The 18,245-nt window shown below is 36.7% G+C and overlaps 1 protein-coding gene and 1 long non-coding RNA gene across 3 annotated transcripts; one reads left to right on the top strand and one right to left on the bottom strand.

Annotated features, from left to right (window-relative positions):
- Nucleotides 1–91: 91 nt before the first annotated feature.
- On the bottom strand, nt 92–10,387 carry LOC109064652 (ESF1 homolog). 2 transcript variants are annotated; one of them, XM_042745630.1, is made up of 5 exons: nt 10,186–10,387; nt 9,752–10,039; nt 6,574–6,885; nt 4,594–4,911; nt 92–3,492 (listed from the first exon to the last, which is right to left on the bottom strand). In XM_042745630.1, the coding sequence occupies exons 2-5, from the start codon at nt 9,954–9,956 to the stop codon at nt 3,056–3,058; spliced, it is 1,272 nt and encodes a 423-aa protein (XP_042601564.1). In that variant the 5' UTR covers nt 9,957–10,039; nt 10,186–10,387; the 3' UTR covers nt 92–3,055. The 2 variants fall into 2 exon arrangements, with proteins under 2 accessions (XP_042601564.1, XP_042601563.1); XM_042745629.1 differs by having other exon boundaries at nt 9,752–10,386.
- A 3,572-nt stretch (nt 10,388–13,959) lies between these two features.
- Nucleotides 13,960–17,242, top strand: LOC109049073. Its single transcript, XR_006157334.1, has 2 exons — nt 13,960–14,198; nt 16,758–17,242. It is a non-coding gene; the product is annotated as an uncharacterized LOC109049073 (long non-coding RNA).
- Nucleotides 17,243–18,245: the final 1,003 nt, after the last annotated feature.

Raw genomic sequence — 18,245 nt, 5'->3', positions numbered from 1 at the left:
AATATTATATATATATATATATATATATATATATATATATATATATATATATATATATATATATATATATATATATATATATATATATATATATATATATATAAATATTCTGTCATTATTGATTCAACCTCATGTTGGTCCAAACCTGTATAATTTTCTTTCTTCTGTTAAGCACAAAAGATCATATTCTGAACAATGTTGGTAGCTGTGTTATTATTCTCTCCATACTATGGCATTCAATAACTACCAGCAACTGTTTGGTTACCAACATTTATCAAAATGTCAAAGCAAATGATGACAATTTTATTTTGGATTGTGCAGTCAAAAATGAAAACTCTGTCTTTATTAACTCACCCTCAAACCTGCATGACTAAACCTGTAAGATAATTTAAGAAATGTCTCAGGGTTTTCATTTTTGGGTGAACTAACTCTTCGTGGTATCCCTCCCAGCAGTCTGAATTGATGAAACATACAGAGTTATTTTAATATTAAAGTCAGATCTGACTAGCAGTAACAATTAAAGAGAACTAGTACAATATCTAGAACTGATTGTTCAGGTGAAAGCACTAAGCACAAAAAAGAAAGAGTTCTGATCATTTTTTTTTTGTAACAAAGGCAGGGTGCTAAACAATGAATAAACCTCTCAATCATCACCAACACCTATAAGATCAGCTTATTGAATGGTTAAATCTAGGCACTAAACAGATAAAGTACTTCATTATAGTCTACTAATGAAGTTACAATACGCAATACATCTGAAAGAAGCTTAACATTCATAATGTAAATTGTCATGGCCCATATTGTTAAAAAAAACAACAATACAATCCTATAAGAGTATGTATTAGGGCATGTGATTGTCATGCACATCTTGTCAGTAAACCTGGTTCTGTGATTAGTAGTAAATCTTTCAGATGGAGCAGCATTTACTACACAGAGCCGTAATTGCAGATGATTAATCGCATGATTATGAAATCGAAGAAATCGTTCTGCGATTATTGAAGCTGTTTGCGTAGTTTGTCAGTGAGTTATGTCTCTGTGTAGTAAATGCTACTCCATATAAAATCACGTGAAAATACTGCATTTCATAACATGTTTTTACTCTAAACTCAGTGCATAACGTCAGCCGAGTGTTTGAAATAAATTCTTCTGTTAGATGATGTGGCTTCTTACACAGAATAAGGCACGTAACATATTTCATAGTATCTAAGCGGTGATAAAGGCTATGTTGATTAGCTTTGCATTATTATAAACTTTATTATAATAAAAATTCTAATAAGACAAACTCATAAAAAAGTATACTGTCGTACTCGTGTTTTATTTAATCATATTGAATCAATGGAAGCAGTTAAATCATCTGTTTATTCAGCAACCACTAGAGACATTTCCTGGGTTTCTCCTGCGAGGCGTATTTGGAGTTTCAGCACGAGAGCGCCCTCTGGCCTTTGAATGGAGATTTACTACTGATCACAGAACTGGCTTTACTAAAAGATGCGCATGACAATCGCAGCTTCTGCCTAATCATGATTTATAACCTTTGCGATTTAATTTCGATTAATCGTGCAGCCCTAGTATGTATGGTAGAAAAAGTTTTCCCTTCATTGTAATCTTTGGGTCGCAAGTTCTTGGTACCTTCCTACAGGGACATAATAAGTAGCATAAAATAAAATAAGCCACATTTTTAAATGCACAATCAAATAATGAGCAGGCCAACTGGCCAGTCCCATTCCATTTGTAAACTTCTTTTTTTTTTTGAGCAGGACCTTAACTCCTCATATTGCAGACGTCCCAAAAGATATGGTCCCACTGATGAGGTATTGATCCAAGAAGTAACAGTAACACTTTGTACTTTTTTTTTTCCCCCATCATGCTTATTACTGACAGAGATATTGTAAAAATTCAGGGTCGAGAGTGGGAATGTGCGTAACAGGTGGGACCTATATCCCTTCGATACAGGGCGAAATGTAAGTGCAGGATCCGTCTGCCTCTCTGAAAATGGTAGATAACGGCTTCCCTTAAAAAAGACTACATATTCAGATACATGCCACCGATGCTGGGAAAACCAAATCTCACAACCGCCAAATGAGCTTTCCCCAAGTTCAAGATGTTGAGCCATGTGAACACTTCACGCAAAAGGAAGACGCTACTCTAGTTGAGGATACTAGCAAAGTCAGATCCTCTTTTAAAGTCAAAGAAATTAGAATATGAAGAGTTTGGAGCTTCAAGTTTCTTTCCAATAACCATTTCAATGCAATTTTCTTGTCATCTTGTTCTCAGACTCTTTGCCTCTTGAAGATATCCTTGGTTGTGCACATCATGCAATCGATGACAATTGTGCAAGTTCAAGTCAAGAACTGTAAGCCATCCCAGGCTCGATCAATGGCGAAAGGTTGAAGAAAACATCTAGAATCTGACATGCAAGTCGAGACTTTAATTATATAAAAATCCAGTATGACATCTGAACATAAGAGGTATTTCATGTTGAGTACTAAGTCGGTAAGAACATATGAAAAACTGGCTGATTCGATCGCAGGAGACACGTTATGCTATTTCTGGTTCGTTTGATCACATTCAAAATGTTGTAAAAGAAACAAGACCAGCATGCTGCAGGCAGCATGGGCCTATTAACTAGCGAATTCCTTTTCCACGACATCTTCATGTAACATGTTTAAAATATTTACAAATTTTAGGATCTTTAAAAACTTGAATTGTGAAAAAAACACCCAATGGAAAAAGGAAATTCTTCAATCCTTAATGTGATGGTCTATACGGCCCTACTTTGATATTTACACTGTGTACACAGCTTGTTGTTACTAGTATTTGCTTCTTCCAATAATCCCTAAAATTAGGGAAACGAAATGGAGGTAAAAACATCTTAAATTGTCTCAGATGTCTAATTACCTGTGTACCTTCAAACTAGCAAAAAAGGCTACACGTTTTTTGCATTTACTTTATCAGTACTTGAAATGAATTTGAAAGTCTGACTCAATTCGAGAAGCAACAATCACCGGAAAACCTCCCCTCCTATTCTACCAAAATTTCTTTCAACTTTGCATGCTCATATTGTTTTGTCCGCATGCGTCCGTAAGTGAGCCTGGAGCCTTGAAGACTGGGAGAAACTCTTTCCACATTGTGGGCATCGGTTGGGCGTCTCCTCATGCGTTTGTCGGTGGGCTCTGAGAAGATGCGCTCGGCTGAACTTCCTGCCGCACTCTTTGCAAGCATGGGATTTTCTCCTACCTTTGTTTTTCAAGGACTCAGTCCTGTCCGTCGTCTCGGCGCTATCTTCATCCTCCTCCTCGTCATCATCCTCCTCTTCCTTCTTATCCATCTGGTCACTTTTTGAGCCCTTACCGAGTTGCAAATCAGCCGGATCTGTGGACACTTCCATACTGGGAACGGCATCCATGGACTCATCGTCATCCTCAAGAATCTGGGAAGGAAGCGTCAGGAGTCTTTGCAACATCGACGAAGATCTGATTTGAGAGTCATCACCTGTATATACAATGATAGTAACTTAAAGTTAGTATGATTTCAAATTACAAAAAAAAAAAAACTTCCCAAACTTTTGAATGGTAGTGTGTGTGTGTGTGTGTGTGTGTATGTGTATTATATATATATATATATATATATATATATATATATATATATAGGCATTAAACATTGCATTACACCAGGGTTTCCCAAACTGGGATTAATGTAGGAACTGCAGTGGTTTTAGGAGTTAATGAAAGCAGCGGAGCTTTTATTATGCCACAGTCGACCGCTTCCACTCCTTCCGTTCACGCGTATGTGTAAAGCAGCGCTACATACTAGATACATTGGAAAGTTCTGTTATAATGCTACTCTGTGCGGTCGTCACCGGTCTATTAAAATGCACAACATATTAAAGCATCTTTGGTGTTTCCATGTTTTCTACTAAACAAAACCGGAAATTGAGGGTTTATGACGTCATTGGCAGTTGACACAATGACACTATGGACAAGGTCCATGACACTAGTTAAAATTGCTTATTTCTCTCGATTTAAACATTCTTCGAACCATTTGGGATAATGTAAGTACACAAGTCAGCAAAATATATAACACTGTTCTAGTGGTTTTTGGATATTTTAATAAAAAAATCGTACATATTGTGCCTTTAATAAACGTGAAAACAACTTTTTTTTCAGGTTTGAAATATTTGTCTGGAATTCGATAGTTACTGAAGGTCACTGAATATGATGACGACATCGAGTTTCACAGCTATACGTCACCAGAGTTTAGTAATAATTGCATAATTATTTGTTTTGTACATGGTCTGATTATAGACTGAATATAGTCAAAGCTTAATGGTATGACACACTGTAGGACTTTTGGAAAGGAAAACTTAAGAGAAAAAAGAAGAACTAGGGAGTATCAATAAATTATGATTAATTTACTGCCACTGTGTTTATATGTAATCAATAAAAAGGTAACCTGAATATTCATGTTTTAAAATATAATATGTTCTAATAACAAATACTTCATTTTTGGAATTTGATTACGTAAGCCAGATTACATGTAATCAGTTACAACCCTTCACTGAGCATACTAGATCATCAGCACAGTTCAGCCTACCTGTGGAGCTGATGACAGGAACGCTGGGAGTCTCAGAGGTTAAAGAATCAACCTCCATATCGTCAAGTGGTAACCAGGGCGGCTGGCCCACCTCAAGGTCCAGCTTCCTCTGAGTGGCCAGGCAAGACGGCATGAGCGTCTCCCGAATTAAGCTGTCCATGTCAGTCACCGAGCCCGAGCTCAGCCCAGTGCACTCCTCTTTACTGGTGGTGACCTCTTTGATCTGCCAGAGGTCACTGCACCACTTCTGCCCGAAGACTTTGTCCAGGATCGGCACCCAGTCCTGAGCCACTGCAATGACAGTCTGCTTGTCTGGTTCTGTTGGGGAAAAAAAAAACATTATGGAGATGGAAATGAAAACAATGGCTTATTTTTCAGGTTTAATTATCTCCATTCATTTAAGTAAGTAGGGTTACACACTTAAGGAAATTGGAAACCAAATGACCTTTGTTTGCTGATTTAGTATTCAAGTATCCAGAGAGGTTTAGTTGCAAGTCACTTTTATACAACATAGATTCCGCTTTAAAAGGTAATTTTTGCATTTGAAAGCAATAACAATAACTAGTTAGAATGAAATTAAATTGTTATAATAACTGAAAAACATTACCATATTTCAGTACAAACACGTGGGTCTTATTCAATAATTACCTGCAATGCAGGTGGTATCAATCTGAAAACAAGACGTTTATTGTGAGCCGAATCGTTGGCCTGGTCTGCTTTGTTTTTACATAACAGCTTAAAAATAGAATTCTGAATGAAACCCAAAGAACAGATGGCAAAACAATAAAGTACTTTTGTTTCTGGTCTGTCTGCAACTGAACAATAAACTGAGGAATGCCAATTTAATGCATTAATAAAAGGGGAAATTCAATTTTGGTGTAATATTTCCTTTGAACATTGGGTATATTATAGTGAATACTCAGCATTTTTCATCAGCTTTTTAACATTAGCTCCACACCAGCCATATTTAAATAAACTCACTGTCATTTTTTAGCACAGACATGCCTTCTATGAAAAACTTGGTTGCATCTTATTCTCAAAAGCCTGCTGTAATTGATTTCTGCCCATGGAAAGTGATGGAAAGTAACGTTTGTGTACATTTTTATTTATCGTAGGAGCAAATCGAACGATGGACAACAGTTGCATATCCAGCCTGATACCCAATAACAAATATATAGAAACACTGTGAACCTCATTCAGAGACGTTTCAGGTAGAGAAATGATGAAGAGTTACAGTAAAGTAAGCCATATCACAGTTGTCTGAACCCTCCACATCCAGCCTGAAAGTTAGGAAACTGCATCAAACAAATAGATTTTTACAGTTACCTGATTTTCATAATTAGATTAGTGAACCGAACACTAAAGCAACACGGACAGTGCATGCAAATAAACAATTTTATAAGTGGGCACAGTTCATTTGGAGTAAATTCTTTCCACAAAAAGAAGTGATTTTATCCAACTTTATACTACCAGGGTCAGTAGGTTTTATTTAGTTATTTTTTTAATTTAAGAAATTAATACTTTTATTCAGGAGGGATGCATTAGACTGATTAATGGTGACATTTAAGATTTTATAATGGTGCAAAAAATCTACTTCAAATAAAGAAAATGTATTGGTTTTCACAAAAAATTAAGCAGCACCAGTTTTCAGTATTGATAATAATATTTATATATAAAATAATAAACACTGAAGACTGGAGTAATAATGCAGAAAATTCAGCTTTGCGTCACAGAAATAAATTACAAGTTACTGTCCTGTCCTAATAAAAGGCAATAAATGCCAAATATATATCTTAAAAAAAAAAGAATAACATTTTGTAATATTATCGTTTATAGGCTACTGTATTTTGATCAAATAAATGTATCCTGGGTGGGTGAGCATAAGTGATTCTTCAAAAGCATCTTACAGACCCCAAACCTTTGAACGGTAGTGTACATACATTCTAATGATCAACTACTAGACAATAAAACAGTCTGTACCATTTGTGGTTTCAGTTTTTTCCTTTTCCCACTCTTTTTTGGGCGATTGGTACTGCAGGCTTTTCGACTCTTGCTTTTCCGCTTTGGAACTGCTAGGAGAGGCAGAGTCGTTTTCGCGCTCCTCTGTTTCCACAGCAGGCACATCTCTGTCCTCCACTATGTTCTTGTCCTGTAACTGCTTTTTTAATATTTGGTTTTCCCGCTCCTTCTTGGTGAACTCCGCGAGCAGGTCGTCAAAGCTGTCTTCCACGATTTTAGTCAGCTCACAAACAGCGAATTCCAGCACATGTTCCATAACAGATTTTAACTGACCTGAAAATGGAGACAAAACGGGGGACATTATGATAGATTTACTCAGAAAAATCCATCTGTAAAGTTCTTGTGACACAAACAGGTAGTTATAGCCCGTAGGTTCTCGAATCACACTCTGCACCATCCACACACTGCAGAGAAAGGCACAAAATAAAGCCGCTGGCTGACATTTATGATAATCACACCAATTTGCTTCGCTCCCGTATACCTTCTGCAAGAAAAGATCAGATTTAAAGCCTCAATTACGCTATGACAAGATCTGAATGCAATCTAAGAAATGGAACTGATGGACTGTATAAAACTGAATGGTGTATTTTAAGCCTGACCTATAATAATATTTGCATACTACCATATTGTATGTACAAACTTATGATGGTCACATTAGGAAGCTTACACTGCAAAACCAAGTACATAGATTTTTACTAAAAATCCTGCAAAACTGATGCATTTATTAAGAACAAAAATTAATGTACAGATATAATATTGCTTTTTAGCATGTTCATAAACTGACTGTCAAAGTACTTCGGTTTAAGGTTTTAAAAGGTACTCCAAAAATCTGTATTTTAGGACAGAAGAGGAATCGTTAGTAATCTCAACCTAATTACTTCTTATAGTGACAGGGTATCGGTGGCTTGTATTCAAATCAGAAGGAAGTGCTGCAGGTCTGAATTTCAATTTGGACGCTTATCTTTTTGTATGAAATGCACCTCCCTGCAGGAATACAGCCTTTAAAATGCACCGCATACAGTCCTCTGCATTCCTGCCTGACTGTACGGAGCCCATTTTGATCAGACAACTGAAAGACCACATCTAAAATCCCTAAATGCCTTACTGTCGAAGCATAAAATATGAACAATATTAACATCTAATTGCCAAAGATATTATATATTAACAGAAGTAAAAGTGGTTAAGTTTTCCTAAAAATGGTCTAATATATTTTAGTAGAGCAGATGCAGCATAGTAAAAAAGAAAAGAAAAACCATGGGAAAAAATAAATAAAACTAGTGATGTTGGAAAATGATATTGTAAATATTCGTTCTTCATTCTTAAACTATGTAATTTGCAACCCAGCTCACACTAATGATAAAAATGTGCAGCACTTTCTAGGCAATATGAAATCCCATTTGCTACCCATTTTACTTCTGTAATATGATGCATTGCAGTATGAAAAATAATACTGAGAAAAAAAAAAATTAGGGCATGATGACTTTCGCCCTTAATTGGATCTATATGACAAGGAGAGGCCGGAAAGTAACAGGGCTCTGTGACACTGATCAAAAAGAAAAGTCATTTCAGAGGCTTTTATTTATTTTAAATAACGTGCACTAAAATGAATCATTCACAAGCATTAAAAACACATTAAAATCTATTTTGATTTCATTCTCAGGGCTCAACAATAAGGTTTTCACCAACATTGTCTCTGTCCTAACTACTAAAATATGACCACAGAAGGTTATTATTTACACAATATTATTTATAGCAAATATATATATAAAAAATTTTTTTTGGCAATGTGTTTTTATATTCTGCTGAAAGACTCTCACAATGGCCATTCTTACTGTTGAGCCTTAGTGCCGACTTTAAGAAAGCTGCAATTGAAAATAAGAATGATTTACTTATTCAAATACAGTTTTGAAACATATTTAATTGCCATGATGACTTAAACAAATCAAGATCAGATATTCCCATTCAATTTTAGTGGTGCATCTATTGCAAACAAATTAAATGGTGCATTTGTGTGTATGTTGACACGCCAAGCTATGACATCAAAGCGGATCATTGGGCTCCTTTGTGATTTGGCTGCAGTCTCTGCTTAGAATGAAGACTCTCATGATACTCCCCACTGAAACCCCAACCATGGATACCCTCCGCAGGGTCTGGTAGGTGTGGCTTCTTCTAACCACCTCCATTGGCCAAAATGCAAGGCAAAGGCACCCTCCCCATGCTACCGTCACCACAGTATGAAAAGCAGCGCAACGACAGAAGCGTCATCACCCAAACCAGCCACTGGCAGCAGTCACAACAAGTCAGCCATACCCCAAACATTAAAAGGTCCAAGTATACATGCCCACACAGGCCTGAAGACTGCTGACTAAGATTCATTTCAAAGACCAGACATCAAAAACTTCATTCACACAGTTCCACTCAACAATGACAAAACATTCAGTCTAAAACAAAGTGTTGTTTCTCTATGGCCTCCCATGCACAATTATGCAGACTTGCACGCTTCCTCCAACAGAGTAAATGATTGGTTAAAAAAAAAAAAAAAGAAGTGAGATCTGTGGACCAGTTAATCTTAACTACTATCTGAACTGAAGAAAATAAATAAACAAGTTAGACTTAAAAATCAAACAAGTATTCTAGTAGTTGTGTTTTGATGGTTTGTAGTTGGTGTAAGATGCTCATAACTTGGTGCCAACTTGTAAACCATCTTGGACCAGCCAGAACAGTTGGTCAAGATGGTTTTAAGTTCTAGTCAACCAGCTAATGACCAACTGAGACCACCTAGAAATCATCTACCATGTTCAAAAACAGTTACCATCTAAAGCTGGATCTTTCATGGGGGCTTGGTTTGGATTTAACTACAAGGTCATTCCTGCCACGTTTCTAAAATACAGGGGCGTTTAACCACAATTAGGGAATTGAAATCCATGGGTGCAAAAGCAGACCAAGTTCATTACGACTTCCTCCTTCCGTTCAAAATGGTGTAACTTGTACCCTTGTTTTTATAAACCTCACTGCGCACCAAGACATCGACTCACATTTGCATTGTAAACACGAGCGTTTCAATAACACAGATTATTGAACAAGATACCCAGCACGTTTTCATTCAATAAGAACACGGTTTGCACTCAAATAGCCTTACCAACTGCTCGCGCTTTCTGTTCACGCCTGAGCGTTTCAGACTGAACGCCACATTCAGGGCTCTGACTGGGGGTGTGTTGCTTTGTTTCATCGTTCGTGTCTGTTTTTCCCTTAGACGCATTGCTTTTCCCGTTCCCTCCACGAGACTGAAGGGTCGCCCTTAAACGCTGATTTTCTTGCTCTTTGGTGGCCGTTTCCAATAGCATTGAATTCAAAGTGGCCCCGACAGTGTTGGTGATTTCCTGAACGGAGAGCTGCACTACCTGCTCCAGCGCGGACTCCAGCTGACCTTGGAAAAACGAAATGTAAAGGGCACCGTTCATGTTTACGACCGCTCCGTTGGAAGACCTCTTTCATTCTTCCTCTTCCCACCTCCCAAAATAGTGTTAAATATACCGAAGTACCCCAAAACAACAGCCTAGAACGAACAGTTACCCCTTTCTTGCTAAACGCATCGTGGATGTATACACCCCTCGGTACGCAATACCGTACTCCACTTCATCAAGACGCATCGGGAGTCCAAGTAGTCCACAAGCACATCGAGGATCTTCCCTCAGACGACCACTACGCCATTTTGCCCTAAATATGGTAACGTCTTATGCACATAACCCAGAAATGAGCGGTAGGAAACACGTCCGAGCAAAACACGGCTTTGGCGTTCATTACAAGTAATTTAACCGAGCTGTTGTCTGGTTTTTCATCCGACGTCGCAGGCGAGTAGCGCGCATAAATGAGCCGATTCATTTAAACTCCTAAGCAGATTATAGACACTCAGGTATTGCCAGTTATATACAGTTGAGCGCTACTTTTGTCTAGCGTATTATTTAGATTTTATTGCATAAGGACTGTCACATTTAGGGTGCGCTCCTCTAATTTAATTACGGTAAAACCGCCGCGGCATTATCTAAGAGGAAGGCGGGGCGAGATTCACGTTAGATTACAGATGTAAAGGCATGTTGTGTGGCGCGTTGAAATTCAGCTGCAGTGGTGTGTATGTATCTACATGTGTGTGTGTGGCAGATTTTTTTTTTTTTTTTTTTTTACATAAATTTGGTGTTTAGTGCATGTTAAATTAAAGTAATTATTATTCATTATGTTGACCACACCCACAAAAAGCATATAAACACACGTTTTCAGTTAAAAAAAAATCACTCATTCATTAATTTCACAAGTGAAAGATGTCTGCCCCAGTTGTTTAAAATATATTCTTTAGTGTTCAACAGACAGACACACACACACACATTTGTTTTTGTGAATTGTGGGGACATTCCATAGGCTTAATGGTTTTTATACTTTACAAACTGTATGTGCTATTGCCCTACACCAACCCTACCCCTCACAGGAAACTTTGTGCATTTTTACTTTCTCAAAAAAACTCATTCTGTATGGTTTATAAGCGTTTTGAAAAATGGGGACATGGGTTATGTCCTCATAAGTCACCCTCTCCTTGTAATACCTGTGTCATACCCATGTCATTATACAAAGTTGTGTCCTGGTATGTCACAAAAACACGCACACGCACACACACACAAAATGAACAACAGAAGGTTTGGAACAAGTGGAGGGTGAATACACGATGACAGAATGTTCTTTTGGGTTGAGCTCAGTTTTTTTTTTTTTTTTAATGATGACATCCGTTGAGTATTTGAAGTTGTAAAACAGCAGGAAAAGAACTTCTCCGTTGTGTGTGCGATCTGTGGCCACAAATATACCACAGCCCCAGTTCCTGTTCCTATCAGCAGAGGAAGAAGACTGGCACTCATACTAACACAGTGTTATTAAACTGGTAGTGTATCGGGGCAAAGACAGACAAGTAATTTAAGGTATTTCCTGTAGATACAAATTGCTTGTACACAAGACCATAGCTGATTGTTTTAAGGTTAAAAATCATAATTACTTAATTATTCATTCATTTTGAACAGATGATTTTATCTATAGTGAGCTTTTGAGAAAAGTGATCCCCCATCAAGGAGACAGTTTTCTATAATACTATTAAAAAATTAAAAAAAGAAAATCTTTACTGTTGGAAGAATTCAGTTTTCACATTCCTTTTTTGTTATGTCCCATTCATTCAATATTCAACTATTAATCTTGCTTTTATTCAAGGGTTAAAGTTTATTGCAACTTGTGAAGTGAGTGTTTAGAAGTGCAAATGACCGCACAAATCAGTATTATACAGTTATTTATAGATGCAAACATATTCAAATTTGAATAGGAACTGCCAGCTTAGAAATAATGCAGTTTACACATCAAGACTGTTTAAAAAAAAACATTATAAATCAAAGTTTGGTTCGTCATTTTTTGTTAGGAAAGCTTCTGCGATGCAAACTTCATGCAAACCAAACATCACTATTTTAAATATTTCTTAATATATTTAAGTATTTACATTGAAATTAAATAAGAATATTTCAGTATAGATCATTTAAAAGTTGACAAATTAAGGATAGAACTATATAGGCTAGCTATTCATTTTTTAAATTATTTTTTTTGTGCATGTTTTCTGATGTTGTCATTGTCATGTAGATGTAGACACTAAGCTTGTGAGTAAAATAATATATGGCTTATTACTACTGTACAATGTTAAGTGGTCATGGATAAGAGATAAGCAGACATGTAAGCAGAGCATTCACCATGATAATAATATATATCACTATTTAAATAACACATTGTGTTTCAAAGTCTGCCTTAATTATGCATCTTGTAAGTTATTCAACTAATTACAATGCTCTAATCACAGCACAGTTTTCAAACACCAGGGGGTGCAGTATGATAACTGTATATAAAAAAAACGTGTTTAATAGTGTCATCCTTTTAGGCATAATAGCTAAACTAATTGCATTCAACTTTTCAGTGGAGAACAATTAGAATGAAGCAATACCTTGATTAATTAAAAAAAAACTTAATTAGGAATCATATAAACAATTAGGCTATGAACAAAATGCATAAATGCAGCTGCTGTAGAGTTTTAGTTTAAGACTTCCAGTGAGGAAGCACAATGCAACAATTACAAGTTCAGCCAGGTCTTCTGGTCTGCCAGGATCTTTAAATCATCATTTATTTCATTATTTCAGTGCAGTGCAGTGCAGTTTTTATGCCAGTTGGTTGGTTTGGCCTGTTGTTCTAACACCAGAAAAGACCAGTTTGAAGATAAATCAAGTTGATGTATCCATTTTACCTCGACGTTCCAAATAGGACAGTATTATTCAGTTTTTACAGCCATGCGCTGAAATGACAAGAACATCACAGAAAAACTAATTCAGACCATGAATTAAACATGCAGAATGTGTCTCAAACTTTTTCACTAGTGCTGATACCTTGCTTTTTAAGTTTTATTTTATCAGGCAGTTCCTTAAAATGAAACCATTTAAACATACATATGTATTTGTGCCTGCCAGAATTACAAACAAGACAGCTAAACTTCTCAGAATATCTTGCAAAAATTTATAATTGTAGTTTCCTGGCAGTAAAACTTGTGATATTGTTAATATTAGCTAGTTGTGGATGGTGACACAACCAAAAAGAATTTAAAGCACAAATACAAATAAATCGAAAGACTGCAAACAAACATGGGGCGTGGTCCGCTGTACCGGAAGTGAGGAAAGGGGCGGCGTAAAAAAGGAGAAGGCGTGTTTATTAGACACGGCCGTTATTGTTAATTCGTCATACACTGTTAGAAAAAGAGGTACAATACAGGTCCATTTTTGTTCCCTAAGGTACAAACTTTGCATATGTACCCTTAAAAGTACAAAAATGTATCTTTAAGGTACAATTGTGCACCTTTAAGGTACAATTATGCACCTTCCATTGTACATTGTGAGCTTTTCGAGGTGTAAGGTACATATTTGTCCCTTACATATTTGTACCTTAATGTTTAAATATAAAATAGCAGGAATTAGTGGATGGTGAAAATGTCATCTCTCAATATAGAAACACAAGTTAACCTATACTATCAAACTCAATAATTGTCAAACTAAATTAACTGTAAAGTTTTGAGATATGGGCAAAATAAATCAGAATGTGTAAAGTTTTGAGATATGGGCAAAATAAATCAGAATGTTTTTTTTTTTTTTTTTTGTGAAGTGTCCCTTTGAATCATTTTTAATCATGTTAATGAGGATTATGTAATAATTTATATTAACAAACAGTATTGAAGAATTAGATTTTCAAACCCTTTACCCTATTTATATTAGAATAAAACAGACAAATAATCGTTAATGCTTTAAGTTGTGTTCTATTGAAAGGATCTAGCTACAGGCTAACCAGAGTTTGACTCGGCGGAAGCATAAATATTGCAGCGCGGAAGGATACATGAGTGAATCGACAGTGATCCAAGTGTCAATCAAAGGTGGGAGGATGGCGCTTCGACATTTATCCACGTAGGATTTAATCACCGGAGTTATTTAATTTTGGGATAGAGGTCACTGAAGAGGAGAGAAGTAAATTCAAAGGTAAAGTATTTGAATTTTTAATCATCAGTGTTTGTGGTGTTAATTCAAAGTTGGAAGTTAACTTTTACTGTTAATGTTAGCGCTAGCCAAGTTCATACTCTGTCAACATTAGCTAGCTAGACTCACATTGACGATTGCCATTATTAACGTTAACTAGTTAACGTTAGTTAAAACATTATTATATAATAATAGTATAAATAAATATTATTATTATAAGTAGCAGTGCTATCTTGGCTACAGTTCACCATCGAGCTAATGTTAACTTTTTGGCGGCAAAAACGCTTCTCATCCAAGTTAACGTTAACGTGAAATATTAATGAAATATAAAAATATTTCAGAACAAAAGTCTAATGGGCGGCAAAAACGGTTTTTTTTTTAGCTTAGCTATAAAACTACTGCGTCAGAGTTGGATGAGAAGCGTTTTTGCCGCCGAAAAGTCTTTTGTTCTGACTTATGTGAGCTAGCTGGACTGCGTCAGAGGAGAACGATAAAAAAAAAAAACTTTTTTGCCGCCCAACAGTCTCTTGTTCTGGAATATTTTAATGCTAAAGCAAAGCCATTTGGGCGGAATGTGACTATCGATAGCCAGTGAGGGTTTGAAAGTATGATTTAGTCTAGGGATGCACCGAATATTTCGGCCACCGAAAATTTTCGGCCGAAAAATGGCCCAAAAGTGCATTTTTGGTTTTCGGTCGTACGACCTTTTATCACCGAAAAAATACGGCCGAAATGTTGTGATGACGCAAACAGAAACCGCGAGCTGCACGTGCACCTGCATAGCGCAGACCACGAGCTCCTCGCGACATTCACTTCAAACCAGTGGGTCTTAATAGAGAACATTTCTCCCTCTTCTTGCCCCCTTTGAGCAGCTAACTAAAGAGATCAGCTCCTCTGATGCATTAGTAGCGGACGTTATTCCTTTAATCGCAGCACTAAAGCGTCTCCTAAGCAAAGAGGTTGAGGCGGACCACGGAGTGAAAACAAAGAAAAGTACACTCTTAAAGTCTTGTCAGCACACGTTTCACAATGAGATCTATTCGGATCCTCTGCACTTCATCGCGACTGTACTTTATCCGCGTTATAAAGACCATTACTTGAATGCGGAAAGCAGCGCGCACGAGAAATGATCCAGGCCGCGATGGATGCGGAGACGGAGCAGCGCACGGAGAAGGAGATCAGAGAGCAGAAAAAAAGACTCGTCTCTCTGCACTCTCGTTGTCTGATATGTTAAGTGAAATCCTGCAAGAAAGTGGCTCAAATAATAATAATACGTAGGCTATGTTCTTAGGCTACTATATATATGACTATCAGATTGTAGCCATATTTCTGCTAGATATTTTTTTTTTATTTGATATAACTGTTAAATGTTTATTTATGCCCTGGCCCTATTTAAATACACTCTCTCAAATCTTTCTCAAATGTCAGGCAGATGACAAGCTCAACCGCTCAACACATAGATGGTTATCTGTCTGAAGTCCCCATACCCAGAAGTGATAACCCTCTTGCCTATGGAGAAGTAATGCACTTTTCTTGTAGTAGTCCTACAGAGAAAAATTACAAATGCACTTGACCTAAATGCACTTTGTTTTTATGAGAGAACATTTAATTTTAAAACCTTTCTGCAGGCCAGTAGGCCTGTACATTATTTTTCAATGTGCACATGAGTAGGGTCAAGTTAAACATTTTAGTTTGAATTTTATTTTATACTGTGCATTGTTGCAATGTGCTAAATAAATATTTGCATAATTTTGTAATTGATTTATTCTTTGAAACTTTAATATTAATTTATGCAATTGCAATGCCTTGATTTTAGTAAAGTTAGTACACAGTCATAGCCATAAATGCAATGGTACTAATAATCGGCCTAATTTCTTTCGGTGTTTCGGTTTTCGGCCTTGGTTTCCTCTTTTTCGGCTTTCAGTTTCGGCCAAGAATTTTCATTTTGGTGCATCCCTAATTTAGTCTTTATTTTGTCGTCAAACGTTCTTAGAACATCTTCGTAAAACCATGTACGTTAACGCTAAGACTAACGTTAACGTTAAATTACAACATCAGGTTAACTGACAGAACTGACCAACGGTTGCTAACGTCCCTTTCGAGTAACGTTAACATTACTAACGTTATCTAGCTGCTGTTATACAAATAAACCGATTACTATCATTAATGGTTTTAACTTCTTTCAATACTTTTCCCGCTGTCCTGAAAAAAAAAATAAGATAGGCCTAACGTTACATTATATTAATATTCAGGGCTGTGTGTGTGTGTGTGTGTGAGAGAGACGCATTTCTAGCATCTCTAATGAGGTAGCTATGCCTAAATACTTTCAATGTGTTTTATATGGATATTAGGGCTTCTCAAAGTCCGGACCAAACGGCAAGCCCATAAGTTACCTCTGTATATGAGAAAAATACGCACTGAACCAAACTGGATCAAAACTATTTTTTCCCCATTGACTTACACTTTACGTTACAGTCTGACATAATGTGCATTTTTAAATTGTTGTATGGTGTTACCACAGTGGTGGTTAACATTGCTGTTTTTCTTTTCTCTACTGTCTAGATAATGAAGTTGACGGAGAAGCAGTGGACTATGGATTGACTGAGAGGATGATTTCATGCCTCTTTGAAGGATCGTTTAAGAAGCAAGCCAAATTCAACCGATTTGTTCAGCAGTTCTAAACATACACACAGATTGGGCATTATGTGGAAAACTATTAATTCCTCTTTCTTTCTGTCATCACTATTACGCCTACTTGGTGAAATATGAACAGGACTGGACTGTCCTTGACCCTTTTGAGGTGATGGATTTTCATGCTTTGGATACATACGGTGTCGATGATAAACTGTTTGTTAGTATGCAGCATTTATGTTTAGCTGTGTTGGGAGGGTTGTAGAGCGTTGTGGATGAGCTCAAAGCTTGTGTTTTTTAATCCAGAACACATCAAGTGTCATGTAGTTTATCCGTTAAGTGACTCTTTACTTTGGTGTGGTGTGCTAAAGTGTTTTGCTTGGTCTTTGATAATAAACTTATGTTTTTCTGCACTATATTGCTGTTCTTATTAGTGATGTTCATGAATTGAAAGAAGGAAAATATAAATGGTTCCATTGTATTTATTCCCTGCTATGCATCTATTCTCTGATATCGCTGTTCATTTTGTTTTTGGAGTGGCAGTAAGTTGTCAGTTGGTCAGTGAAATGCTTCTTAAAAAATTTAATTAATTATTTTTAATGTTTTTTTTATATCAGACATGACATCCTAAACATTGTGGCATTTTATTTTGGGATGTTACATTGTATGGTTGTGAGATGAATTATTATTGAATCTGTGAATTAAACTGTTTTCCATTTAAGGACTAAAATAAATGTCTAATTCAGTTAGTTGTTGTTTGCCTTTATTTTCTTTCACTCCTTAAGGAATAAAAAGGAACTTTTTTGCCACCTAAAGGTACAAAATGGCTTTGTCACTGGGGTGGTACCTTAATGGGACAAAATTGTACCTTTTTCCAGAGGTACTTTATTGTACCTTTGTCTAAGGTACATTATTGATCCTCAAAGGTACAGTATTGGCCCTTAGAAGGTACAAACAAGTAAGGTACAAATTTGCTCCTCTGACTCAAGGTACAATAATGTACCTTTGAGGGTACCACCCCAGTGACAAGCTTTTGTTCCTTAAAGGTACTGTTTTGTACTTTTTTTTCTGAGAGTGTAAGGCAGCTGTTTTTCTGTGGCTATCATCTGAGAGGCGACAAGACATCGAGCACTGCTCTTTCATTCACTTGGGGATCCCACTGCAGAGGTGAATTAATCACACGTGACGAAGTGCAATAAACACCTGCCCTTCAACCGCGCGCAACGAAAGCGCAGCCATGAATATTAATATGGCCATATTGCTTCGTAACATTACGCAGGTCTTCACGCCACCTATTTAATAAACATAAGCTCAATCCTTCCCCGTAGTAGCATTCATAAATTCATCAGCAGTGTAGCGCCTTCTCATCCAATCGATTAGCGCCACTGATCGAACGTTACGTTATTAATATTCATGAGC

This window comes from Cyprinus carpio, chromosome B19 (genome assembly GCF_018340385.1).
Source record: "Cyprinus carpio isolate SPL01 chromosome B19, ASM1834038v1, whole genome shotgun sequence".
Lineage (NCBI taxonomy): Eukaryota > Metazoa > Chordata > Actinopteri > Cypriniformes > Cyprinidae > Cyprinus > Cyprinus carpio.
This window is presented reverse-complemented; position numbering and strand designations above follow the sequence as displayed.

What these genes read in the sequence shown, in the direction of transcription:
- LOC109064652 (XM_042745629.1), bottom strand. Translation starts at nt 10,073, where the DNA reads ATGAACGGTGCCCTTTACATTTCGTTTTTCCAAGGTCAGCTGGAGTCC. An exon ending in ACAGAAAGCGCGAGCAGTTG is followed by an intron (nt 6,886 to 9,751) that starts GTAAGGCTATTT and finishes CTCCATTTTCAG; the next exon opens with GTCAGTTAAAATCTGTTATG. An exon ending in TCCTGTCATCAGCTCCACAG is followed by an intron (nt 3,493 to 4,593) that starts GTAGGCTGAACT and finishes TTGTATATACAG; the next exon opens with GTGATGACTCTCAAATCAGA.